Source organism: Sebastes umbrosus, chromosome 13 (genome assembly GCF_015220745.1).
Source record: "Sebastes umbrosus isolate fSebUmb1 chromosome 13, fSebUmb1.pri, whole genome shotgun sequence".
Lineage (NCBI taxonomy): Eukaryota > Metazoa > Chordata > Actinopteri > Perciformes > Sebastidae > Sebastes > Sebastes umbrosus.
In genome coordinates, this window is record NC_051281.1 from 30,657,149 (window position 1) to 30,683,801 (window position 26,653).

The following is a 26,653-nucleotide window of genomic DNA, read 5'->3' on the forward strand; positions in this document are numbered from 1 at the left end:
AAGAGATTAGAGGTGATCTCCAAGGTCAAGGTACATCAGTGTTAGATCGCACCATCCGTCGCTGTTTGAGCCAAAGTGGACTTAATGGAAGACGACCAAGGAGGACACCAAATCATAAAAAAGCGAGACTGGAATATGCCAAAATGCATATTTCTCTGTCTAAAATAAATATAAATGACATTTATAACGTAATGAAATGGCCATTAAAAGGCAAACTCTATGTAGAAAGAAAGGGCTGACAGCAGCAGCAGGAACGCGGCAGACACGCAGCTGAAACGCAGCTGGTGTTAACCACCCGACGCGTTCCTGGTGTGTCTGGGGCTTTAAACAGCGAATACCTAAGTTCTTCATTTAGGCCATCTTGGCATGTGGCAATTAAGTGTGGGTTGCAGTAAATCGCTTATTACTTGGCTGTGAAACGAGCATTGTATGGTAGTGTGTGCTGGTTTCTCCTGATCTGTACCATGAGAAAATTAGTAATGCGTTTGAAATCTTAGGAAGGGAATGTAAAAAAATATTACAGCTTGCAATCTTTGTGGGGAGTAAAGGAGCTTTATGATACAAGGCACTTGTGTAGCTTAACTTTGTTCTTTGAAAATGTTTCAACACACACACACACACACACGCAAATCACATACATAGATATTCAGCCCCGGCGCATTAATGGCGTATGAAAGACACGGTCATTTGCAAGTAATTTTGCGTGCAATAAAGAACACGTTCTTGCTCTCGGCGTGTCATTTGTATGCCTGTAGTTTGCATTGACTGTAATATAAATGCAAAAAAAATGCTAAGCTCAGAGCTGGTGACATAGAATAAAAAGGCGAGAGAGACATAGAATAAAAAGCGAGAGAGGACTCTTTATGGTTGGTGGGTGGGGAGGTGGATGGGTCCGACAAATACAGGACTTTTCAACCAGGAGACCGGTTCAACCAGGAGAACCGGTTTCATGACCGGTTTCATGTTCCCAAAGTGTCGTTGAGTTATTTAGAAGTTACTGTTAGTGACGTTTGTGATGTGTTTTCCCATACTTCTGTTACTCCATACATATTTTACTTAGTTTAAATAATTATTTTAAGCCCGACAATAATGTTTTTCCTAAACCTAAATGTTGGGGACGCAGAAAGGAGCTGGTCTGTTATTAGCAAATAGATTAGCAAAGATCATAATTGATATCAATAAAATAGATATTAATAAATTCTCAATATATATTAATATTAAAGATGGCACCAAAATTATGTTGGTGCAGTAGCTCAAAAGCATTAAAATGGCTATCAAATGTAATTAGTAATTATCAAATTAAAATTATGTTCAATAACATGATTGAACTGACATTAAATCAACTCATGGGGTACCACCGTCTAAACAAAGGGGAAACGACAGCCAATCGATGTGTTCTCATAGAAATCATCTCATATTATTCTAAACTATCAATTTGGAAATCTGATCACTAATTAATTGTATAATTAATTCAATAATTGTTCCTGTTACTTTTAATGTTAGCTGGCAGGCTTTGTGTCAGCTGCTGGTTCTAAACTTGTTTACTCTGGGTTAGCAGTGCGTACTGAGGCTGAGCAGGAATCTTTAAAGGCAGGATCTTGCATCCTCTGCCTAAGAGAAGTTCTGTGGAGGCTAAATCTGCTGTTAGCAGGCCATAGCTAAGAACTGAGGAGAGCTGTTTCTGCAGCAGCTGCTGCTGTTGTTGCTGTGGAGGTCAGAGGAGGAGAGAGAACAAAGAAAGCTATCTGGTTTTGTCATGGTGAAAACTGGAGGTCCCTGGGTAATTGAGTCAATGGTTCTGTCGCCATCTTGAGTGATGAGTCCCAAAGTCCACTAAGTGCTTTTGTTGCCTAAACCTAAAACTGATTGCCGTTACTCTAGATTTGTTGCGATGGGTAAAAATGATGTGCAAAACGGCTAAAATGCGCTCTCATGACATGCAGGATGTCCTTGTAATGTTGTGCTATTTATACGCCTTCCCATTAGATTGGGTTGAGACATTACATTATATTGTGTATACGCATACTGATGCATACCTCTAAAATCTAGGTTACAACAGAACAAATCCATCATGAACATGGACTTTTGTTTTAATTCCTGTCCTGCGGTCAGACACCTGTGCACACGGTCTATCTACACAATTGTAAATATGGCATTTTCACCTCTGTATATGAACTTCTACTGCTTACTTGGAATTTTTTTATATTTAGACATCATTGGACTAAGATGTTGGGACAAATTTTGCATAAATTTGAATTTGTGGGGTTCCATTAACCAAATTCAAGGCTTAAAACATCAGAAACTGCGGTTTTCTACAGTGTGTTGCTTCAGATACTACCCCTGTCATCTCTATTCCAACACTTGTTTCATCTACAGTACGAACACTAATGACAGAAGGCATAAACCACATATAAGAATTGCTCTTTTAATTTTACTGCTCAGAGCTTTTGCTGTTGCCAGTGGTGTGAGCCAAGTAAAGGCCAATGCAAACCTCCATCTAATTGATTCATCTGTGGGGCATTATCCTCGGTCAAATTATGGCTCGCACACAGAAATACTTCCCCTGGCTGACCGCCTTTTCTCTCTGTGTAACACACACACAGACACTAACAAACACATGCACACAGTTGCCTCCTACAAATAAGCTATAAAGTGCATCACATCAATTACATCCAAACTTCTGTGACAAAGGCACTGGTGCACTTTAAAAAAGAAAAAAAAAAACTTTACTGCTTCAGGCACTCAGTCGCTTTACAGATTTCATTTCACAGTAGCAACTTACCAGGACTGGGCAAATGGCTCTGCAGGCTCACAGTCAATATAGTTTTTGTACATGGCTGAGGGATGAGCAGATTTACAGAATCCTGCATCGAGTAACAGTGCTCCACATCTCATTTCAGTGTGTGTATTCTTCTAGCCCCAAAGCCATGGGGTTCAGTGGAGGTGGGGAGGCTGCTAGCTCATCACCCAAGAAGATATTTCACATAATTGTCTGCCTTGAGAACAAACTGATGTGCCTTTATATGATATTTCTCTGCATTGTGGTGAATTCTAATTGATTCTTCTACTTTATAACTGTATGGTTGGGCTAATGCATATGGCAAATCACTGTAAAGTGTTCATGTATCAGTCATAGACTCAACTGACCCAACAGACCCAACCCTCCGTTTTAATTGAATGTCTGGATGCCATCAAGATCTGGATGGCTGACAACTACCTTCAGCTAACTACCAAAAAGACTGAAGCCCTTATAATTGCGCCTGAAAACCAAATTCCAGTTATAAAACAGTATATGGGGTCTTTAAGTGCTTGTGTTCAACATAAGCTCCGAAATGTAGGTGTCATATTTGACCAATCCCTGTCGCTTGACAACCATTTCAGCCAGCTTAGTCGCTCTTGCTTCTTCCAACTGAGGAACATAGCTAAATAAAGATCTGTGGTGACGAAGGTGGAGATGGAGATGATTATTAATGCTTTTATTCTTCTCGTTTAGATTATTGTAACGCCCTTTTTACCTGTCTAAATCAAACGTCTTTGACCCGTCTTCAAACCGTTCAAAATGCAGCTGCTCATCTTTTAACTAGACACAACAAGAGATCCCATATCACCCCTATTTCATACTCTCTGCACTGGCTTCCAATCAAATTTCTTATCCATTTTAAAATACTGGTGCTAACTTTTAGAGCCTTGCTTGGTCAAACACCCCAGTACATCACTGACCTCCTCCTGCCTTATACACCTAATCAGGCTCTTAGGTCTTCTGACCAAAAACTTCTGGCAGTCCCCCGAACCCACTATAACACCCGAGGTGACCGTGCCTTTCAAGCTGTCGCACCCAACTTATGGAATGCCATCCCCCTATCGTTGCGATCCCTAGACTCTCTTTCGCTTAGATCCCTAGACTCTCTATCGCTGCGATCCTTAGACTCTCTATCGCTGCCATCCCTAGAGTCCTGTGACATTTTGATGAAGCAGCTGAAAATGTTTTTATTTAGACAGGCTTTTGTTCATTCGTCTGAATAACAACTCCACTTTATTTATTGCATTTATTGGCCTTTTCTTGACTGTATTTGTGACCTGTTTATGTGTCTTTGTCCTCATTTGTTTGTTTTGTTGTGTTTTTAGCTTGACAGCCCTGCGCTTGTCATCGCTACTTTTAATATTGATTAATGTCTTTTTTATTAATGTAAAGCACTTTGTGATTTTGTATCTGTGAAAGGTGCTATACAAATAAACTTTACTTACTTACTTACTTACTTACTTTGCTAAGCCCTTCCCCCCTTAGGTACTGTTGCTACGCCTGTTGAGCTTTCTATTCGAGAAGACCACATATGCAGTTAACAGTAATAAGTGGCATATTTACCACTCAATTGCTTTGTCCGAAATCGCATACTACGCACTAAATACTCAATGTACTGACGTTCAACATACTTTTGTGTGAATAAACAGTAGTATGTATCTCTTCGGACGCACTGAGCAGTAATTTATCTCTTCCTAAGAGAGCCTCTTTGACAATTGGACATGTGTAACCACGGTAACCCGTGCCAACCTCATGTGACCACAGTGACGATTTTGTGAGAATCAAAGTCTGAATTAATTTAAAATATATATGACGCCTAGCAAAGTGAAATCTTATACTTACAGTTAATTTGAAGCGTTATTGATGTTACAGAGCTGTCCATCAACGTCCGTTACGAACGTTGTCGTCACTACCGCATTGCGTTGTGGGATATTTATGCCTCCGTAGTGTCCAACGTTGCATACTGTAATATTTCACCGGAAATAGTATGCAATTCGCGTACTACTGGTTTCATACTAAGGTTTCGGACATACTAAAATATCTCACATACTGTTTTAGTGTAATAAATAGCGTGTTAGTGTGGAATTTCAGATGCAACCAACATTCTTAATAATGGGTCCTTGACGAAAGACAACAGCAGTCCTCTCATTTGCCGGCTGAAATGACAACTGTTGCTGCTAGATTTTTTCCAGAAAAAAACAAAACAAAAAACAAACACTGAGTTATATATTGTGAAGGTACAGAGTGTAATATATGGGGGGGAACTATTTGCAGAGAGGGAATATGATATTAATAAGTGGGTTTTCTGTAGTGTATAATCACCTGAAAATAAGAATCGTAGTGTTTTCGTTCCCTTAAAATGAGCCGTTTATATCAACATACGGAGCAGGTCCTCTTCACGAAGCCGGCCGCCACCGATTCTACAGTAGCCTAGAACGGACAAACCAAACACTGGCTCTACATAGGGCCATTCACATTTTTGCATTGGCCAACGTAGTTCTCCTACATGCTTGGCACACAGGAGAAGTTTCAGTTGGTTGCATCTCAAACCTCACTGCTAGATGCCGCCAGATTCTACACACTGCACCTTTAAGTGGTTCGGATGTTCATGGCAGCCAAAGAGGCAGCCTGTATCCAGCCTCACCATCACAAATTCAGCTCCCAGGACTGTATCAATCTAAGCCAAGGGGATATTCCTAGGAAGCAAGAAGCACTGTCCACAAAACATCTGCAATAATTTCACCTGTGAATGATGTGACTCACAATGACAATAACCCGAGGCACTTCACTCGGTTACATTGATCTGTGTGACTGTTGCAGCGCAATGACCCCTGTGTTCCTGCTAGCAGAGGGGCCGGGAGGAAGGACAGAAGACAGAGCTGGGTCTCACGGGACGTAATGGGTCTGGATTGACAGATTTTGCTACTTGGAGAAATTTTCATGGCCAGTAAAAGTCTGCACTGCCCCTGGCACATGACATTACTCAGTGTGCTGTCTGAGATATGGCCAATACCAAACAGAAATGTTGAATACACCTACATCTGAAGGTTAAATAAAATAGTTTCCTTTTATACCAATGCAACATCTCTGCCCTGTCCGATATTCCAGTTCGAAATATGAAGCTCTCTTCCTTTACCAGGTGTTTACTTCACTGCATAAATGCCAGTTTACGCCTAATTTGCTTTCTGACTGCGTTCCTACCATATCTCTCTCTCCATGTCTCTCTTCTTAATGCACTCCTGAAATGATCATATATTTTCTCTAAGTATGGTTTAAAACATCTCTTACACTTATGCACGCACACACGCACACACACACAGGGAGGCCTGATTGTTCCCTATACCTGACTCTACATGCAGTCACTGGCCACCAACAGACTGGACAGACTTTGATGAAATAAGGTTTTGGAACACAGCGAGTCGCTCTGGAGCATGTGTCACCAAGCATGAGGCAGCCAACGTCTTCGGCAATTGATTTCCAGCTGACACTCAAGTGGCTCCCCATGAAAGATGACCTGTCAGTGCAACTCAGGGGAGCATATCTAGCGAGGCATCACGTTGGGAGACTCATGCGTGAGATGGCAGGTAGACAGGCACAGGAGACCATGAGCTGGTCCTATCGGGGAGCCCATCTTATGAATAGCCCCGGGTCAATGAAAGCTTACTAACAAGCCACGCAGGCAAGTCTCGGTAAGTCATACTTTTTAATTTGAAGTGAGGAATGCGGTCCACTTGTATGTCCAACCCGTTCTCACTCCCAACTCGTCAAATACCGCAGCTTGGTCATTGCCCCTCGGCATCGGACACTGACGCACGGAGGCACCCTTTAGCAACTGTATGCAACACACTTGGCTTTCAACTAACTCCAATGTAAACCCACCTGCTGCGTTATTAGACGGTCAGAGCAACTGACGTAGTGTGTAGTCAAACAAAACACAGGACTTTCAAGGAGAACGCTATTTTTAGCCAATGTCAAACTAAAAAACTTCAGTTGTTAGTGTAACCTAGGTTAATATAACCTTAAGCAAATAAAAGGTTAAACAAATAAATACAATGTAAGCAAATTAAATGATATTTGTTATTAAGTTAATTAACATTTACAGTCATAATTGTAGTTTACATGGTTGATTTTTATATTTAACTTTGTATACTGTTCCTTTAAACAGGTGCAGTGGAAACAGACAATCAGTGCAACTGTAGCGTTGCTTGCTGGTGGAAATTAGAGAGAGAATAGCAGAGCAAAGAGACGAGCGAAAGAGGAGTCAGGAACCAATGATAAGAGAAGGAAAATAAGAGTAAAGAAGCATGTTTTATGAGTTTTCTTTCCATTTTTGTGTTCACCTTCTGTCCACGTTGCTGGATTCTGTTTCTTTTGTTTGAGAGTTGAACGAGGATTTGTTGAGTTACTGTTTTTTTACCGTGTCAGTTAGCATTAGCTATTTCCTGGTTTTAAAGCTGAATGTGTAGCAGACATGGCCAGTAGCTAAGCTCAGACACTGTGGACACATTTTATGATGTGCATTTAGTGTGTTTTCTTTGTGTAAAGCAAGTTGAGAAGCTACATGCAACAGGCACGGTCAAGTATTCTTGCTAGTAAAGTGAGGTGAAAGCCGCCATTTTTTGGTTGCGGTACAGATTATGTTAACCATTAACCTGTATTCAGGTGTTAGTCCTCCTCAAGTACTTCATTTTCATAAACTATGTAAGACTAAATTATTGTTCTGTGTATTGCACCGTTATACAACAGGACAGGTTTTTTAGTTGAGAGGATCGTTTGGTGTTTACACACCGAAGCTGGAGAATTAAGATGGCGAGCCACCCGTAGGAGACATCCAGTTGGATGTGCGTCTGCTTCTGCAAAACCAACCTACACTTCACAGATAAGGACATTGATTCATAGGCCTTGATCGTGGTAGGACTAAACCTTCAGTATTTCGCTGCAATATGAAGTGGAGTTCATTTGGCCTTCTAAAGGACTTAACAAAAGGACTGATTACACAAGAAGTTGTGAAAATGTGGTTTATTGATCATACAAATTGATCATGGAATATTTTTGGTTTCATGTCTTGATTCTGTGTTAAACTGTATATTATTTAAATTTATTATGTGCCAAATTGGTAATACAAAGAGGTTGTGTTACTGTAATTCATTCACTTAATGGTTAAGTGAACTATAGAGAAATATAACTAAGCTCATGAAAAGGGCTGACTGAGATAAAAATGAGAACTTAGTACTGAGTCAACTTAAAGAAAAACAAGAAACTAAAATACAACTTAAAGGCGCCTAAGTTGAAAAAATCTCCTGAACTTAAACAGGTTTAAATCAAACCAGAGTGAAATAGTATAGGGAGAAATACATGTTTTCTGAGATTTGGGGTTTTATTTTCAATGGTTTCCAGGGATTTAAATGCACAATTCCTGTGTGGTGTGTGAAATATGTGATCTTGGTACCAATTAATGTGTATGTGTACTACTAACTTCTTATATAAATAAGCCGGCAGTTCAAACTTACTTCTTGGTCTGTGGTCTGTTATTCTTGAGTGCTAGTTATAAACTGTTCCTCAGAACCTAGAACTGGTCCTAGCTATCTGTAAATACCTACAGTGCTACATTAGTCATGTGACTAGTTAGTGCCATTAGTCCTGTGGGTCATGTAATTCGTTAGTCAAGTTAACATCAATCACAATCTTTTCCTTACCCCTAACTAAGTGGTTGTGTTGCCTAAACCTAACTTCCTATGAAAACGGAAGTTTATTTTTGACACGCCGTCCCTGACGCTTCTAAAGCTAACGCTAGAGGGGTACGTAGAGCGTCATAGCTCAAAGTTTAGGGCCACAGACCAGACGTCGGTATTTGGCGAGTTGGGAGTGAGAATGTGTTGGTGTGTCAGTGTAGACTGAGAGTTAAGACTATTGACACGTCTTATGTTTAGTGGGGGATTCCAAATGGCATACAAATAGATTGTTGTAGGGATATACTGTATATATGTTTGTTAGCTGTTAACCTGAATTTCCTATTGTTTATTCTTTGCTTTCCAGGCTTTATAACCAGTTGTTTATGAGGCCATATAAATTGTGTTCACACAATCTGAATAGGCTTTATTGCCAAGTAGGTTATTCACACAAGGGTATCACTGCTGTTTGGTGCATACAATAAACAATCAGCATATTATAAAAAATAAGACAAATAAGCTTTATCAAGGTAGCAAGATGTCCATTCAGCAGCAATTGTCTCAGGAGGTCTAGTCCTCCTCCACTCTCCCACAGATACGCTGCCTGCTCTTGCCCTGACCCTCCAGGGACCAGAAACTGTCACCGTGATCTTGGAAGCCGGAGCCACATGTCTGCTTGGCCGCACTAAAGTCAGCTTAACTTTTTCTCACCACTGATGGCTTGGCCATTTCCTATACTGGCCACTTGCCAGAGAGGTGAAAAGATGCTGTCTTTAGTCAACGGTATGTGGGCGAGGCCAGGAAAAGAGCTATAAGCATAGTTATTATATTGTGCAATATCATCATTGAGGTTACACTTGTTAGGGGCATAGCCTTTTGTATCATCAAAAGAGCCAATTAGATCTTGGATCTCAGAGTCACACAGTCTGGCACAGTCAGTACAGACGAGATATGCAGCCTTTGGCAAAACACGTTATTTCGCTGTGGTTGTCAGTATGAGGATTGAATCTCTTTTCCCTGGAAAGCCACTGAAACATACAGTATTATCATGGCACATTCTTTTAACTAAATAATAGTTTTATTCTTGGAAAGTAATGCACGTGTTCTTTTTGTGCGTTTTATACAGTACATGTCACATCTAATATCAACACAGCCAAGTGTGGGACTCCCCATGGTTTAGGGATTAAACGCTGACCATGAATTGCATCATTCCTAAATCGAGTCCAATCGGTGACCTTTGTTGAATGGCATCCCTCTGATCCTTCTCCTGTCATCTCTCTATTGTCATAATCTTTAATAAAGGCATAAAAATGCCTAAAAAAAGCCAATTATAAATGCACCCAAAAGGCAATTCAAGACAGATTATAATCCAGAGACAGAAATTGAATAAATGCATCCATCTCTCCAAGATGCATACGTTATCTTTACTCCTCCCGGGTGTAACTACGTCAGTATGCGATCCATGGAAATAGCCTTTTGCAGGGTCTGTCGCCTTTGATATTTATCTGATCCCTGATCAGTTCAGTCACTGAATGATCTGTGTGGATGAGAGAGCATTGATCTGTATGGGTGAGGGAGCAACGTGAATTCGAGCTGGTGAAAACGATAAAACATTTGTCTAGTTCATAGTCCTTGAATCTAATTCATTCTAATTCATCCAAGTGTTTGCCTTAGCTTGCGGATAGTTATCAGCAATCTAAACTGTTGTTGTTGTAACTAAATTGCTTAAATGCCAACATATTCTTACTCCCAACTCATCAAATACCGACGCACGGGGTACCCCTCTTGCGTTACTTTTGCACAGACCGGGGATGGCGTGCCAAGATATGCTCGTTACATGCATAGTGTCTTTTCAAAATAAAGTTCCGTTTTCAAAGCAATTTAAGTTTAGGCAACACAACCACTTAGGTAAGGTTAGGAAACGGTCGTGGTTGACGTTAACTTCACTGACTCGACTTACGTGACTAACGACTCACGTAATTAGCAACTCACATGATTTACGATATTATTATTACGATAACGAGTCACGTGACTAACGACGTACGTGACAAAATAAGTCAACGTTACTTTTAGTTTCAAACGGGACACAAACACCGGTCTTCTGGTTGAAAGTCTTGTGTTTGTTTGACCCTTACACCGCCCCTCACGCCCGCCCTTAGCATACTTTCTCACTATTAACACTACGTCACTTGCTCCAACCGCCAAATAACGCCATGGGTGGGTTTACATTGGAGTTAGTTGAAAGCCCGGTCCTAAAGGGTACGTCCGTGTGACGGTTTCATATGCCGAGGGGCGCTGCCCAATCAGCAGTGTTTGATGAGCTGGGAGTGAGAATGGGTTGTAAATGCACAAGTTATTCTTCCTATGGCATTTTTTGCAGTTACAGCTCCAAGTGCATTAGGCCATGCAATATGGGATGGATGGTAGAGATGGTAATACATGTAAGTTAACAAAAATACTGTGCATTAATAATATAACACTACCACATTAAAATCTGAATTTATTTGCATTAAATGTTGGACTTTGGCTGATGTAAGACAGCTATGTTTTACTTGGGTTCCAGGCACTTCTGTATTATTAATTGCTAAGTTGGATATAGACTAATCAGGGTTTTCAGAAAAGTCAGAGTTTCCCAGTTGTAATTACAACTTGAATATTGAACGCGGCATTACCACCACCCTTTGGAGTGGTCTGGAGAAGGGTCAACCCTGATTTGCATGTTAGCCTGGAAAAACTAAGACATATTGCAATCAGATTTGTGATCTGGCTAAGTGTGAATTAAATTGTTTTAAATTGCATCTGGATTTTATTCTGATGTGAGACACTTGAAAGGACAAGGGTAATTGGGGCCAAACAGTGTGTCTTGTAAAGGCCTCGGAATGCTTCAAATAAAGTGCTTGTCAGATCGTCTAACAGCATCTGAACCGTCCCAGTGATACGTGTGGAGGTGTGAAAGTTGGCAGGGTCTGAACTCTCTCAAGCTCCCTTTTCATTCTTCACACAACTACTTCTGTCACTTTTTGTGTGTACAACCCAGGGATGTTTAAAGAGAACTGTATACAGCATTGTAGGCAGGCTCCCGTTCATTCCTATGAGAGTTGCTTAGTGGCGCATGAAGTCAAAATGGCTCGACTTCTGAGTGATAAAGTACCTGGAAATTCCGGCGATCTTCTGAAATCATTGGGTCCGTAGAGCAGGCGCAGTAGTGTTTCCTTTAACCCCGCCTCCCAGCCCTCGCTCCAGCCTCGGTCTGGGGCTCATTCACATGAACAGAAGAGGGAATTAACTCTGGATTCAGCTATTAGTGCATTTTTACAACATTTAGGACCTAATGATTTAAATAAGGGCTATTAGAGTGTTCATACTTGGAAGTTGATTTACCTAAAAAAAAATATCCACAGAGTTACAGACGTCTCTTTCCCAATGTAAGTCTATGGGAAAAAGTCTTTTTGGGCCCAAAGGACCAATATGGAAGTTGTAGTACTGCTGTTTGGCCAATACGAAAATTTACTTCAAAGCCCTGCACTCTTCCTCTGGGGCTTGATACAACCGGGTGCAGCACTGTCTAAATGTGTGCGCCTTTGTCCCCATTTGTATAATTCAAAGCTTGAATCCTATGATAAGTCTCAGTTATTCATGCTGCTTTATATTATAAGAGGCAGATCAGTACTCAGGGCCAGGGGTATTATTCTGTATGTTTGTGGTGTGTATATTTATATACGTAGACTTAACGAAGTGAGGTGACACTGAATTTTCTGAATCATCGGCTCCATCAAAATGAAGTTGACACCATGCACGCGTTATTTGGTCACTCCCCATCTCAGCTCTCTACGGCAGCTGCCAACACCTTGAAAACCAAGGTCGCCCTTTAATAAAAACATCATAAAAATCTCTGCCATTATCCGGTTAAATGGTGCAGAAGATTTGGCTTTAACAGGACTACTTCCCCTCCAAGTGCTGTTGAATTAATTACAGGCAAAGTGGGAGGCACTCTTAAGCTAATCAGATGTTATCAAATGTGTGTGTGTGTGTGTGTGTGTGTGGGTGAGACTGATGAAGGTCACTCATTCCTGTGAATGCTGGCTTAAGAGATAGGGCTTTGATTTTCATTGATGTCAAATGTCTTGCATGTATACTCTCACTTAGAGTACATGCTGTATATATATGTATATATATACTGTAGATAATGTTTGTCTTCAACTAGTTCATGAATTTACCTGTGGTCATGAGGAAATTATCATTAGTGAGGTGTGGAATTAATTCATCTTGTCCTGTATTGATTTTGATCCACCATACAGTAACCTCCACAGCTGGGGGATAGTTAGGTGAGGCAGAGGGAAACTTCCCCGTTGACCAATAGTAAGCCTTCTTGACAGTGCTGATCTCTGAATGGACTGAGAGCCGGAGAGTCCAAACTAGAGGAAGCTATCGTAGCTTAGCTGTGTTGCACCATTCACTCGGAGTAGAAACGAAGGTTACGATATTGTAACCCTTGTTCTACAACCACAGGTGGAGCCATCTACTGGACTCTATTTGTAACACTCTCCTCCAATCACGAGCACGCATTTGCCCTCTGAAAATTTGCATAAACGTAGCCGGTCAATCAGGACGTGCCTACCTGAATACGTGAATACCACACCCTCTTCAGTGATTGCCGTAGGAACGACAGGGCCCCCTCAGTAGAGGGCTCTGTCTGTCTCCCACAAAATTATATTCCCATACAACTAAACTGCATAACCAAAATACTGGGTTAGGCTTAGTAATTTTGTCTTAAATTTACGTAAAAACAAAACGAAAACACAGGAAACGACTGCAACCACATGTCTCTCGGGGGAAAGTCCGGTGTTTGTGCCCACCAGTAGTGGACTTTTTCTCATTTTATACCCATTATCATTCAATAAAATTTTAATTCAATGTATTTTCATTCACAGTTGCTCGTATTTGTGATACGTAAAAGACAAACGTAATCCGCTACAAAATACATTTCCTTCCAAATGTAATTGAGGATGCAATTTAGTTGTGTGGGGAAGGAATTTTTAGGGGAAGGGGCTGGCCTGTGCTTATAGAGCTAGTGTTACAGTATCATAACTTTCATTATAACTCACACAGGCTCCGCCCTCTACTGGACTCTATGGGTACAGTGCGTGGGGCCTGATGAATGCCTATAACATAGGGGCAGTGGCCTAAAGGTTAGAGAAGGGAGCTGGAGACCGGAAGATCGTCGATTCAATCCCCCAGACCGGCAGGATAAATCTGGTTAGGGAAAGTGAAATGCAGCGCTTGCCCCTCCCTCATTGCCACCACTGAGCAAATCATTTCAAACCACCAACCTCCCCCTGAATAAATAAAGGTAAAAAAAAAAAAATACATCGACCCAACCACATTGATCCCAATCGGCTAGTCGCTGCGGCTCACCTACTTCTTTTTAACCTAGGCCGCCACAGCGGAGACGCAGGGGGTCAACCCAGATAGTACGCAACTGAAAGAAATAAACCTGTTCCACTGCAGACCGTTGCAGTTGTCCACCTGTGTGGATCGTTGCATCTGCTGCCTGCTTGACACCCACTACTACCATAATTATTATCAGCCTTTTTATTATTAGTAGTATTAGTTATATTTCTATTATTATTACAGCTATTAATTCCGATAGTTGTATTATCACTATTGATTTTTGTTATTAGTCCTACTTGTATTAGTTATTACAGCTGCTGTGCTATTATTGTGGTTGCTGTACATCTCTCTTCCCCCACACCGCCAACCCTTTTTCCTGGCCACAGCGCATACCAATGCAATGCTCTTGGTGGGATCTCTTGTTGGGTCTCTAAACTATCGAGTACTGTCTAGACCTGCTCTATATAAAAAGTGTTTTGAGATAACTTTTGTTATGATTTGACACTATATAAAAATAAATTGAATCGAATTGAATTGAATTGTCTCTGCTGCTCAAAGTCAAACTTTCTGCTCTATAAAAAGGGACTGTAGTTGTTTGCATTGATTTTTATTTTATAAAAATGTATAGTACTGTAATCTATCCTTTAAATACACACTCACAAACATCTTTTGCACGGACCGTGGCAAATGTGGAGCTCAGACCACATTTTGGCCAGGATGGAGACACCGGGTGAAACTAAGACATGAAAGGACGGTCCTGAGGGAGTAATAAGCAGAGCAAAAAGTTTGAAGTGACAATTTTTCGCCTACACCCCTGATGATGCGCTGAAGGAACTGTGTAGAATAATTAATCAAAACAATACGTTTGATGTGCACATAAGCACGGGGGGTTCTGTGGTTATTTTAATTTATTATCATTTATATTTTTATTTTAAACAGTCTGATGCTGGTTGCACAAAATGTAACCAGCGGATCTGCCAAGTTTGTGCGTAATTGTGGCTTGACAGCAAGCAACGTCACTCTAGTTAGAGAGTGCAGCGAGGTGTGCTGTGCTGGCTCTCTGCATATATACTTATCTTGTGCGCACACATTAATTAATGAGTGGGACAGAACATGATTAATGTCTATGTAAGTATAATATTGTTAGTGTGGTGAAAACCAGGACTATTGAGTGTTTTACAGATATTTGTCGGGATTCGGAACACCTAGCTTGAGACCGGGACAATCCTGGACAAACCGGGACGTCTGGTCACCGTACAGTGAGGACAAGTTACTGTATGACAGGACAATATACTGTAAATCATCTAGGTTAACTAAGCTAACCAACTTTATTTAGCAACTTGTTCATTATTAGCCATATGCTACTGAGAACGAGGGTGCTACTTGGGCTTGTTGGAGACAGTTTGTTGGTGGTACTCGGCATATCACGGAGGAGTGTGTGCTTTTCCAGCCTGACTTGAAAAGAAAGTCAGACTGGCAAAGCCCTGTGTCCTCTGAAGAAGACTTGTGTTTAGAGTGTTCAGGCTCAACAGCTCAGACATACATCAGACAACAATCTTCCTTTGTCACCCAACATCATTCGTCTAATCTAAGGCTGTGTTCAGACCCCACTTTTCCATTGAGACCAGTGCTACTGTGTATTGGGAGGTACCACACAGAGGACTCCTTCAAAAACAGATTGTGTTGCAACAAATGTGTTGGATTACTCCACAACATCATCTGGCAACACACTGTGTTGGATAAATATGTGTAAGTGCAGGCACATGTTGGAAAGCTGTCAACCATCAATTTCCCTGTTTTTTGCCCTGAGGAAGCATTCAATTAACACGATCTGAAAGCTTTCCAGACAAAATACAACCCAAAAGAATGCCATCCCAAAAATGTACTAAGTAGAGAAAAGATAACAAAAAGATGTAATTATTTATGGAAATATAGTTGGAATTTAGTTGTGTTGGATATTAACACACCTATAATTTGTTTAGTCTAAGTGAAAGCTATTGTAGATAGAAAAGGTACATTTAAAGGTCCCATCTTGTAAAAAGTAAGATTTTCATGTCTTTTATATTATAAAGCAGGTTTAAGTGCTTTATAAATACTGAAAGTATTATATATATATATTTGAAAGTATCAAAGAGCTTAATATACAGAGAAATACACACAGCCCGTATTCAGAAATTGTGCGTTTCAAACAAGCCGTTAGGATTTCTGTCCATTTGTGATGTCGCAAATATACAATATATAAATCATTACACGGTTTTAAACGTAAACTTTCTAAATGTGTCCCAGTTTATTTCCTGTTGCAGTGTATGTGAATGTCATCAGCTGACAGGAAGTAAACATGGACCCAAACTGTTGCCAGGCAACGCAATTATGTTGCAATTCCGTTGAAATGCACTAAAACGGAGCATTTCAGATAGAGGGTAAATACAGGTATATTCATGCAGACAGTATGAGGAAAGGGGGGGAAGGACGATAAATAACTCCAAATTTAGGCTAAAATCTGGTCACAAAAAACTGGCATGGCCATTTTCAAAGGGGTCCCTTGACCTCTGACCTCCAGATATGTGAATGTAAAAGGGTTCTATGGGTACCCACGAGTCTCCCCTTTACAGACATGCCCACTTTATGATAATCATATGCCGTTTTGGGGAAAACCCATGCAGTTTTTGATAACATTTTGTGTTTTGTGTGCTGTAAATCCTCAGAAACACACTCATGCAAATGATAGTTAGGATTATCAACCCCTTCAATACATACTCTGTTTATTATTAATTACCTTTGTATGATATGATTTTTTATTTATTTTTATTTTATTTTTTAGAGGGTGACCAGCGCCCCCCAGAAGGTGGTACCCTAGGCAACCGCCTCTAAGGCCTATGCCTTAAACCAGCCGTGCTCCGAGGCGCACGGACCGTGGTGGAGGCCTTGCTGTTGCCTACAGCAACCATTTAACTGTAAACAAATCACTACTGACGACTTTCAGAGTTTTGAGATCAAAACTCTGTCTGCTGTGTCCCCCTGCTGTGGTCTAAAGAAAAGATGAATTAATTGGGTTTAAATTTAATTAAAGTTTATTTTCACAGCTCACTATTAAATATCACATTAAATAATGGCTAATTGGAATATGAGCAGAACCTGCCCAGCCCAAGCTCTCTAAGGGTGCTTTCACATCAGGGACCCGGGCCCGAATCCGAGTCCACTTGTCCCCAAAGTCCAGTCCGATTGATTAGTGTGAACGCTCCGTACCGTACCGTACTCGGGGCACGGTTCGTCAAATCCGTACCCGAGTCCACTTGAAAAGATGGTCTGGAGTACGGATCATTTGGACTCGGGTACGGTTCACATCAGGTGTGAAAGCCAACCGTACCAAAACACAGAAGTGGATCGCTATTTAACACGTGTAACGTTAGCAGTTAGCGAGTAGTTTTGAAAGGGCAGGCTTTTTTCAACGCCGCCGGTCTCCACCAAAATCAGTATACATACAAAACTGTTTCATATCTATACGGATTAATCATACCCAATGTGAAAACGCCCTAAGAAGACGAGGAAAAACTCCTCCAAAATCCTGAGGCCAGATGGAAAATGGGAAGAAACCTCGGGAAAGGCAGTTCAAAGAGAGATCCCCTCTCCTCGAACGGCTGGGGGTGTTACAGGATCTGCAAAACAAAGGGCAAACAATGAATAATAACCATCCATCATCTGTAACTGCTTATCCTATCACAAGGGGGCTGGAGCCCATCCCAGCTGACATTGGGCACACACGCCGGTGACCTGTCCATGGTCGCCAGGCCATCACAGGCTGGCGACCTCACCAGTCTATCACAGGCTGGTCGCCTCGGTTCCTCACGTTCTTCTTTCGCCAGCCTATCACAGGCTTGAGAGAGAGCATGCAGCATTAGTACTTGGATGACTTCAGTATTGTATGGCGAGGACGTGTGTGTTCCGGGTTGGTTTATCTGAGCCATGGGTGATGCTTGAGCTGCTCCGGGGTCAGGCGCTGTTTGGGGTCTTCAGTCAGACAGCTTTGCAAGAAATCCTTGCAATCTGGAGAGAAAGAAGGAGAAGAAAGATGAAGGTGACAGCTGCAGAGCTCTATCAGAATGTGAACTAAAATGAACAGATTAGGCTGTGTTGACTTGTTTGTGTATGTTTTTGTTACTTTTGGACAGCCTCTGGCTGAATCTCAGACTGTTTTTGAAGAACGAGAGGGTCTCAAAAACTCTGTATCGGTGGAGCGTTTCATACAGGACCACTCCCATCTGCCACGCTGTGGTGGGGCCGGCCCTGTAGCGGTCACTATTGTACAACTCTGGAGGGATGTGATTAAAGGTACCTAAAATATACAGACATAATGATGAGACCGTGAGGAGGAGGAGGAGGAGGAGCTTTCTTTAAACGTAAAAGTCACAGATGGGCAAGTTAGTGAAGAGCAGGAGTAGAAGCTAGACATCTTACCGTAGAATTGCTGGTAAGTGGAGCATCTCTTCACGAAGCAGCTCAGTCCAAAGTCAATGAGGCGAACTCGCGGGAGGTCAGAGCCGGTCTCGATCAAGATATTTTGCACCTTGATGTCCCGGTGAAAGATGCCCTTATCCTGAAGCTCAATTGCTGCATCAACCAGCTGTTTCAGGATGATCTGAGAAACAAAAAGAGAGAGATGAGTGTTCGGAGAGTAGGGTGCCTTGGCATTTCTTCATGGCTGTTACTCAGTGGGCTACCTCCGAGTCTGAGAAGTGACGCCAACGTGGAAGTGTAATTACTTTGGTGAGTACAATGTACAATGAAGAATAGAAATGATGGTCAAAATAAGCCCTCCAGTTCCTGTACAAAGTTTAAAACACACAAGGATCCTCCAGCAGCTTACCTTGGCCTCTTCCTCTTCTAAGGAGCCTCCCTTTGAGCAGATGTACGTGGCCAAGTCCACGCAGGAGACTGGTCTCTCCAGCACCAGGATCAGCTCCTGTTCCAGATCATACCAGTCCAGTAGGGACACAGGTGCCGAGGAGCCCGCTGAGCCACTTGTATCGGCCGCCAGTTTCAACATGACGGCCACCTCCACGGAGAACGTATTCCCATGCTCGTCCTGAAACATCACAACAAAGAGAAGGATGAGGGAGAGAAGCTCCACAGAAGAGAAGCAGGATTCATCCATAATACAACCAATAAGAGAGTGCCGTGTTGAATACGGCAGATCTTAACTCACCACGTGTTTGATGAACTGAGTCTCGCTTGGGACGTGTTTGATGGCAACCTACGAGACACAAACTTTGTTAGCACTTCCTGTCCATACTGTGTATGTGTGTGTGTATGTGCAAAAATGTGTATGTAATACTTACAGGCAAATTATCTGCTTTGCGATAGCCAGCAAACACAGCACCACACCCTCCATCGCCGAGCTTTTTCTGTTGTTTGTATTTGGCCTTGAATGCAGCTAAAAAGACAAACAACATTTAGGTTTAATAGAGTTGTGAAGAGCATTAATTACATGTTACTTAAAGGGGACATATTATGCTCATTTTCAGGTTCATACTTTTATTTTGGGTTTCTACTAGAACAGAGAAATAGACAGCCCGTATTCAGATATTGTCCGTTTTAAAACAAGCCGTTAGGATTTCTGTCCATTTGTGATGTCACAAATATACAATATTTGGACCATTACATGGTTTTAAATGTGAAAATTCTAAATGTGTCCACGTTTATTTCCTGTTGCAGTGTATGTGAATAACATCAGCTGACAGGAAGTAAACATGGACCCAAACTGTTGCCTAGCAACGCAATTCCATTGCAATTCCCTTGAAATGCGCTAAAATGGAGCATTTCAGACAGAGGGTGAATACAGGTATATTCAGGCAGACTGTATGAGGAAAATAAAGTTTTTTTTTAACATTACAGCACGAAAACATGTTCTTGTAGAAACACAAAATACAAGTATGAACCTGAAAATGAGCACGATATGGGACCTTTAAAGTTTTAATTACATTGTTTTCATAGAAACAAATTAGTGACAAATTCTAAAGGGCTGAGATCATTTGTAAGAAAGAAAAAAGGAAGATTTATAGGTCAATCAACACAATTTTACACGAGGCAGTGGAAATGTATTTGTTCGTACACCTCTCCTAGATACCACATAGGCATGGCACAAGGTCAGCCATACTGTGGCACCCTGGAGCAGTATTTGGGGGTTCGATGCCTTGCTCAAGGGCGCCTCAGCAGTGCCTCAGAGGCGAACTGGCCCCTGTCCAACTACTGGTCCACACTCCAGACTGTACTTGGTCTGTGCAGGGACTTGAATCGGCAAGCCAAGTCCTCATGCATTGCTAGTTATTTAAAGGGCGAGTGTGAAGTGTTGGCGGCATCTAGTGTCGAGGTTGTCAATTGCAATTCCTCCTGTGTGCCAAGTGTAGGAAAACTACGGCGGCTGAGGCCAAAATGCAAATGGCTAGTGCCAGGAAGGGGTTTCTTAGAGTTTCTTAGGTTCCTAGAGTCTCCAAAAGTAGAATGGGAGCCAGAGCCTTCGGCTATCAAGCTCCTCTTCTGTGGAACCAGCTCCCAGTTTCAGTCCGGGAGGCAGACACCCTCTCCACATTTAAGAGTAGGCTTAAGACTTTCCTCTTTGATAATGCTTATAGTTAGGGCTGGCCCAAGTTTGGCTCAGGCTGCCTTGGACCAGCCCCCCAGTTCTGCTGCTATAGGCCTAGACTACCGGGGGGCTTCCTATGACACACTGAGCTCCTCTCTCCTTCTGTATATATTAATTTCCTATTCATTGTTACTAACTTGATTTCTCCCCCGGAGTCTTTGTGCTTTCTCATCTCTCAGGTATCCATGGATCAGGGTTACACCTGGATCTGGATTACACCTGGACTGTGGTTGCATCTGCTGCCGCATCTGCTGCCTGCTTGACACCCACTACTACCATCATTATTAGCCTTTTTATTATTAGTATTATTAGTTATATTTCAATTATTACTACAGCTATTAATTTCCGATGTAGTTGTATTATCACTCTTTTACATCCACCGCTATTGATTTTTGTTATTAGTCCTATTTCTATTAGTTATTACAGCTGCTGTGCTATTATTGTGGTTGCTGTACATCTCCCCTCTCTCTCTCTCTCTCTCTCTCTCTCTCTCTCTCTCTCTCTCTCTCAACACAACCGGTTGAGGCAGATGGCCGCCCACCCAGAGCGCAGGGAGTTTTTCCTGGCCACAGCACATTGCAATGCTCTCGGTGGGATCTCTTGTTGACTTTCTAAACTATAGAGTACGGTCTAGACCTGCTCTATATAAAAAGCGTCTTGAGATAACCCCTGTTATGATTTGACGCTATATAAAAATAAATTGAATTGAATTGAATTGAAATGTAGAAACATGGCGGTGCAACATAACGAACTCCGTGAAGGGGACCCGCTCCCTGTGTTGATATAAACGGCTCATTCTAAGCTAATGAGAACACAACTATTCTCATTTTTAGGTGATTATACACTAAAGACAACATATTTAAACATACTTATTCATATTATATTCCATTTCTGCCAATAGATCCCCCTAAATGTTACACACTGTTCATTTCATTGATGTGTTTTGCAGTCTACAGTCAAAATGAATCAAACTTCTATAGTGTCACACATTTATTTGTTAATTATGAACAAAAAGTACTTTTACTCATAACATTGTTTGGTGGAGCAGTGGCTAGTGCTGTCGCAGGTTCGATCCCCAGTCTGGGCAGGGCCCTTCTGTGTGGAGTTTGCATGTTCTCCCCGTGATCGCGTGGGTTTCCCATGTACCCCCCATCAATGTGCCAAATTAATGTATGGATCAATGGTCCGCTGTAGCGACCCCTAACAGACGAACAACAACATTTGAATATGTATTTGTTATCCATTAGCTGCTCATTATTTAATTTCAATACTACTAAAAGATAAATATCTTAGGTTCTGCAACCAAAGCCCCATTTATTCTAGTCCAATCCCAGGACACGGCATTCATTTTGTGCTAATGTTTCTTTCATGGGCAATATTTAAAATTCTCTGGTACATAATTCATCCGTGCAGGGATATTTGTGATCAGGATATGGAGATGCTTAATCTGGATGAGAAATCAACCATGACGTGAGAGCAGTGTGTGTGAATGTTAATGCCTTCACAGGGAGACAATAACATGTTAATGTAGCTCAAGTGAAACTACACAGGCAGTGAGGGGAGTCTATTGAGATCAAGAGAGTCATGATGTAGCCTAATCACCCCAGACCTCTGATCTTTTATTGCCATCTTGTTCATTAATGGTCTCGGCAGATATCATGCAAACGCGATGTGTAAAGGATTAAACGCTAAGATTATTTACCATAAAGCAGGGCTCATCCCTGAGGACACCGAGGTGAAAAGACACAGTCTAGAAATCATTGTCAGTGTCTCCCTTCACCTCCCCTTAAGCTCTAAAATCAAGATTGATGATGTGCATGATGCGGGAGTACAATGGCACCCCATTCTGCACTCCCTCCTTGTCTAGGAGTTTTCTTCTAAGCAGATTGCACGCTGTGATATTCAAAGTGACACTCAATTAGCTGTGCACTGGCAGTGGGACACAGATTGATAGGATGGCTTTGTCCCTGAATGCAAAAAGACCTCGATCCAGATATTGTCTTTGGAGTCTCACAAGATAGATTATTTCCCATAAACATTAACCAGAGATATGTGAAAGGTGAGCTCAATGATACTAAATAAATACAAATGTGTTGTCAGAAAGACGGGATACGTCTCTTTTGAATTGTCTTCTTCTAATTCAGACTCAAACGTGCTTTTCTTGAGCATCAATCACTCGTGAAGCATTTGAAGGAAGGAAAGGTGAGCTACTATTTGTTAGTGTTTATCAGCAGGGACATAGAGTGGATCTATATCATTCTGGTCACACGCTTCATGCAGAAGCTAATGCCCGGTACACACTACACGAGAATCAAGCCCATTTTGGGCCCGATTCCTCCCTCCCTCCCTCCCTCCCGACGACTGTCAGCAAAGCCCCGATTTGTTGATGGTTCTAAGGATTATCTTTCCAGATGTTCCTGTGGTGTGAGGTATGTTAACAGTGTATTTTACATTCCCCGATCGGCTCGGAAGTCCATCCTGGCCGCAATAACTTCAAATCGTAAACATTCAATATTTCCGATTGGTTATCCTGTTGTGTTTGGGGAACCCCGAGGACAGGCGTTGAAACAGTCACGTGAGAAAGAACGACAGCCAATTGAGAACCAAGCTGACTGAAGAAGGAAGGACAACCACTGTCGTAGTCATGATGACCGCGGCTAATGCAAAACGCAAAGTATAGAGTAGTAGTAAGATGGACCTCAGAAATGGAAGACCAGCTTGTTGATTTGTGGCAACAACACAAGTGTTTAATGGTCTCCATGACTTCATCCATCTATCCTTCAGGAATTTTCAGTACAAAGTAGTGCAATAACTGACATCGCTAATTCTTCCTTCCTGTCATCCGCTATGTTTGTTTACACTAAAGTCATGTTTGATCGCAAGAGATTTTGCGAGATTTACGTTTTTTTTAGAAGAATAGGAAAGAAAAGAAAGAATAGCTTCTTTTTTTCAGTCTCATTGAGTTTTAATAGACCTTTCTGAAAATGTTATGTTTTTAGAGTTAAACAACCACTTGTCGAAATGCTTCCCTTTCAAGCTTTGCGTGAACTTCATTTAAAGGTCCTATATTGTAAAAAATTAGATTTTCAGGCCTTTTACATTATAAAGCAGGTTTAAGTGCTATATAAATACTGTTAAACTATCAAGACGCTCAATATACAGAGAAATACACTCAGCCCGTATTCAGATATTGTGCGTTTGAAACAAGCCGTTAGGATTTCTGTCCATTTGTGATGTCACAAATATACAATATTTAGATCATTACACAGTTTTAAAAGTAAACATTCTAAATGTGTCCCAGTTTATTTCCTGTTGCAGTGTATGTAAATAACATCAGCTGATAGGAAGTAAACATAGCCCCAAGCTGTTGCTAGGCAACGCAATTCTGTTGCAATTCCATTGAAATTCCATTGAAATGCACTAAAACGGAGCGTTTCAGACAGAGGGTGAATACAGACATATTCAGGCAGACAGTATGAGGAAAATAATGTGTTTTTTGAACATTACAGCATGTAAACATGTTTTAGTAGAAACACAAAATACAAGTATGAACCTGAAAATGAGCACGATATGGGCCCTTTAAAGGTTCACTGTGAATTCAAATCCACCAGGTTTGTCTTCAGCCAGCACTTGAAGGATTACCTCATCCACTCAGCGAGACAGTAGCACTTGGCTGCCCAGGTCTCCAGAGGGAAACTACGAGTGGCCAGTGCTGTAGTTGCTCTTTAATACTATAAGCATAAAAAAAAAAAAAAAAACACTTTCCCCACCCATGCTCAGGGCCATAAATTAAAATATGAGTCTTTATTAATTGCAGTGCCTCAGCTGTTATTTGTCACAGTAAGTCCTGTGTGGGGCAAACACAACACATATTGAAACAGAATAGCGTAGCACAAGGCTGCAATTCATAATAAGAATATGGACTATTCCTTTGCTCAATAAAACTGGTCATGGAGATTAATACTTTAATACTGAAACTAGGGCTGTCAATCAATTAAAATTAATCGCAAATTAATCACACATTTTTTTATCTGTTCCAAATGTTCCTTAAAGGGAGATTTGTCAAGTATTTATTACTCTTATCAACATGGGAGTGGACAAATATGCTTGATTTATGTAAATGTATGTATATATTTATTACTGGAAATGAATCAACAAAACAAAACAATGACAGATATTGTCCAGAAACCCTCACAGGTACTGCATTCAGCATACAAAATATGCTCCAATCATAACATGGCAAACTGCAGCCCAACAGGCAACAACAGCTGTCAGTGTGTCAGTGTGCTGACTTGACTATGACTTGACCCCAAACTGCATATGATTATCATAAAGTGGGCATGTCTGTAAAGGAGAGACTCGTGGGTACCCATAGAACCCATTTACATTCACATATCTGGAGGTCAGAGGTCAAGGGACCCCTCTGGAAATGGCCACGCCAGTTTTTCCTCGCCAAAATTTAGTGTAAGTTTAGAGCATTATTTACCCTCCTTCTCGAAAAGCTAGTATGACATGTTTGGTACCGATGGATTCATTAGGTTTTTTAATTACATTTGGTGCCTTTATCTTTACAACTGAGTCCACTAAAACCTCAGAAAAAGATTGCGTTGAAGAAGTTAAAATGTTAAAACGTTTTAAATTTTAAACAAATTTGCATTAACGCATTATTATCTTGTTAACTTTGACAGCCCTAACAAACGAAACATATTGTATATGTGTTTTTTCAAACCTTGAAGGAACAGTGTGTAGCATTTAGGGGGATCTATTGGCAATATAATATTTATTATATATATTATATATATATATGTATATATATATATATACATATATATATATATAAACTGGGAAAAGAAAGTTCAGAAACTTGTGTTTGGTGGATTATTTCTCTGTTGTTACAATGCTAATTGTCATTGTATTTTACATCGTTGGAAAGCCTGTTTATTTACCTTCACAATGATGTCCATCTTGTAAGGATCATGCATTTGTGGGATGAGCAGCACAGCTGATTATGTGGGTAGTGCCCAAGAAAGATTTGCCAAAATGCTCTTCCAATGGTAAACAGTGTATTCTCATAAGGCTACCAGAAAGCCTGCAATGACTGCCCTTCACTGTCAGGCCCGTTTGCTCTGGTGTCGACAACACAGACAATGGAACCTGAACATGTGGGGGAATGTCATGTTCAGTGATGAGTCCAGGTTCTGTCTGCGAAAGTTGGATGGCAGGGTCAAAGCATGGAGACGACGCGGAGAACGCTATGCTGATTGTTGCACCGATGGAGTAACAGCTTTTGGTGGAGGCTGTGTCATGGTGTGGGGGGGCGGCATCTCCCTCACTGGCAAAACAAGGCTTGTCATCATTGAAGGCCATCTCAATGCAGGGAGAAATTGGGATGAGATTCTGCAGCCAGTGGCGATCCCATATCTCCACAATCTGGAACCTAACTTCATCCTCCAAGAAACAACGCTCGCCCCCACAGAGCCAGGGTTATCACAGACTACCTCCACAATGTGGGAGTAGAGAGAATGGAACGGCCTGCCAAGAGTCCACACCTCAACCCAATTCAACACTTGTGGGATCAGCTTGGGCGTGCTGTATGTGTTAGTGACCAACACAACCACGCTGGCTGACCTGCAACGAATCCTGGTTGAGGAATGGAACGCCATCCCACAGCAACGTGTGACCAGGTTGGTGACCAGCATGAGGAGGAGGTGCCAGGCTGTTGTGGCTGCGTATGGATCTTCCACCGCTACTGAGGCTCCTGACGGTGTATTAAATGAATAAAGTGTAAAATAGCCAATATGTCATGTTTGTTCATTGTTACTGATAGAGAGTTCAATCATCCAATCCACCAAACAACTCAAAACTAGAGTCAACACCAACAGGAGAATACACTGTTTACCATTGACGGAGCATTTTGGCAATTTTTTTTTCTTTAGTGTATAATCATCTGATAATAAGAATTGTTGTGTTTTCGTTACCTTAGAATGAGCCGTTTATGTCAACATACGGAACATCATATTTATGTATTGTATGTATGTTCATGTATGTAAGTTGGGGCTGTCACCGTTAACACAAATTTGTTTTTAACGCCGCTTATTTCTTTAACGCATTAATGCAACTTGCAATGTTTAGGATGTAGCGGGCTCAGTTTTT

At 41.3% G+C, this 26,653-nt stretch overlaps 1 protein-coding gene across 1 annotated transcript; it reads right to left on the minus strand.

The window, feature by feature from the left end:
• Nucleotides 1-715: 715 nt before the first annotated feature.
• Nucleotides 716-19,340, minus strand: LOC119499876 (serine/threonine-protein kinase pim-1-like). Its single transcript, XM_037789096.1, has 9 exons — nt 19,197-19,340; nt 19,064-19,111; nt 18,725-18,943; nt 18,316-18,496; nt 18,020-18,193; nt 17,748-17,904; nt 15,148-15,153; nt 14,876-14,879; nt 716-728 (listed from the first exon to the last, which is right to left on the minus strand). The coding sequence occupies exons 1-6, from the start codon at nt 19,308-19,310 to the stop codon at nt 17,813-17,815; spliced, it is 828 nt and encodes a 275-aa protein (XP_037645024.1). The 5' UTR covers nt 19,311-19,340; the 3' UTR covers nt 716-728; nt 14,876-14,879; nt 15,148-15,153; nt 17,748-17,812.
• Nucleotides 19,341-26,653: the final 7,313 nt, after the last annotated feature.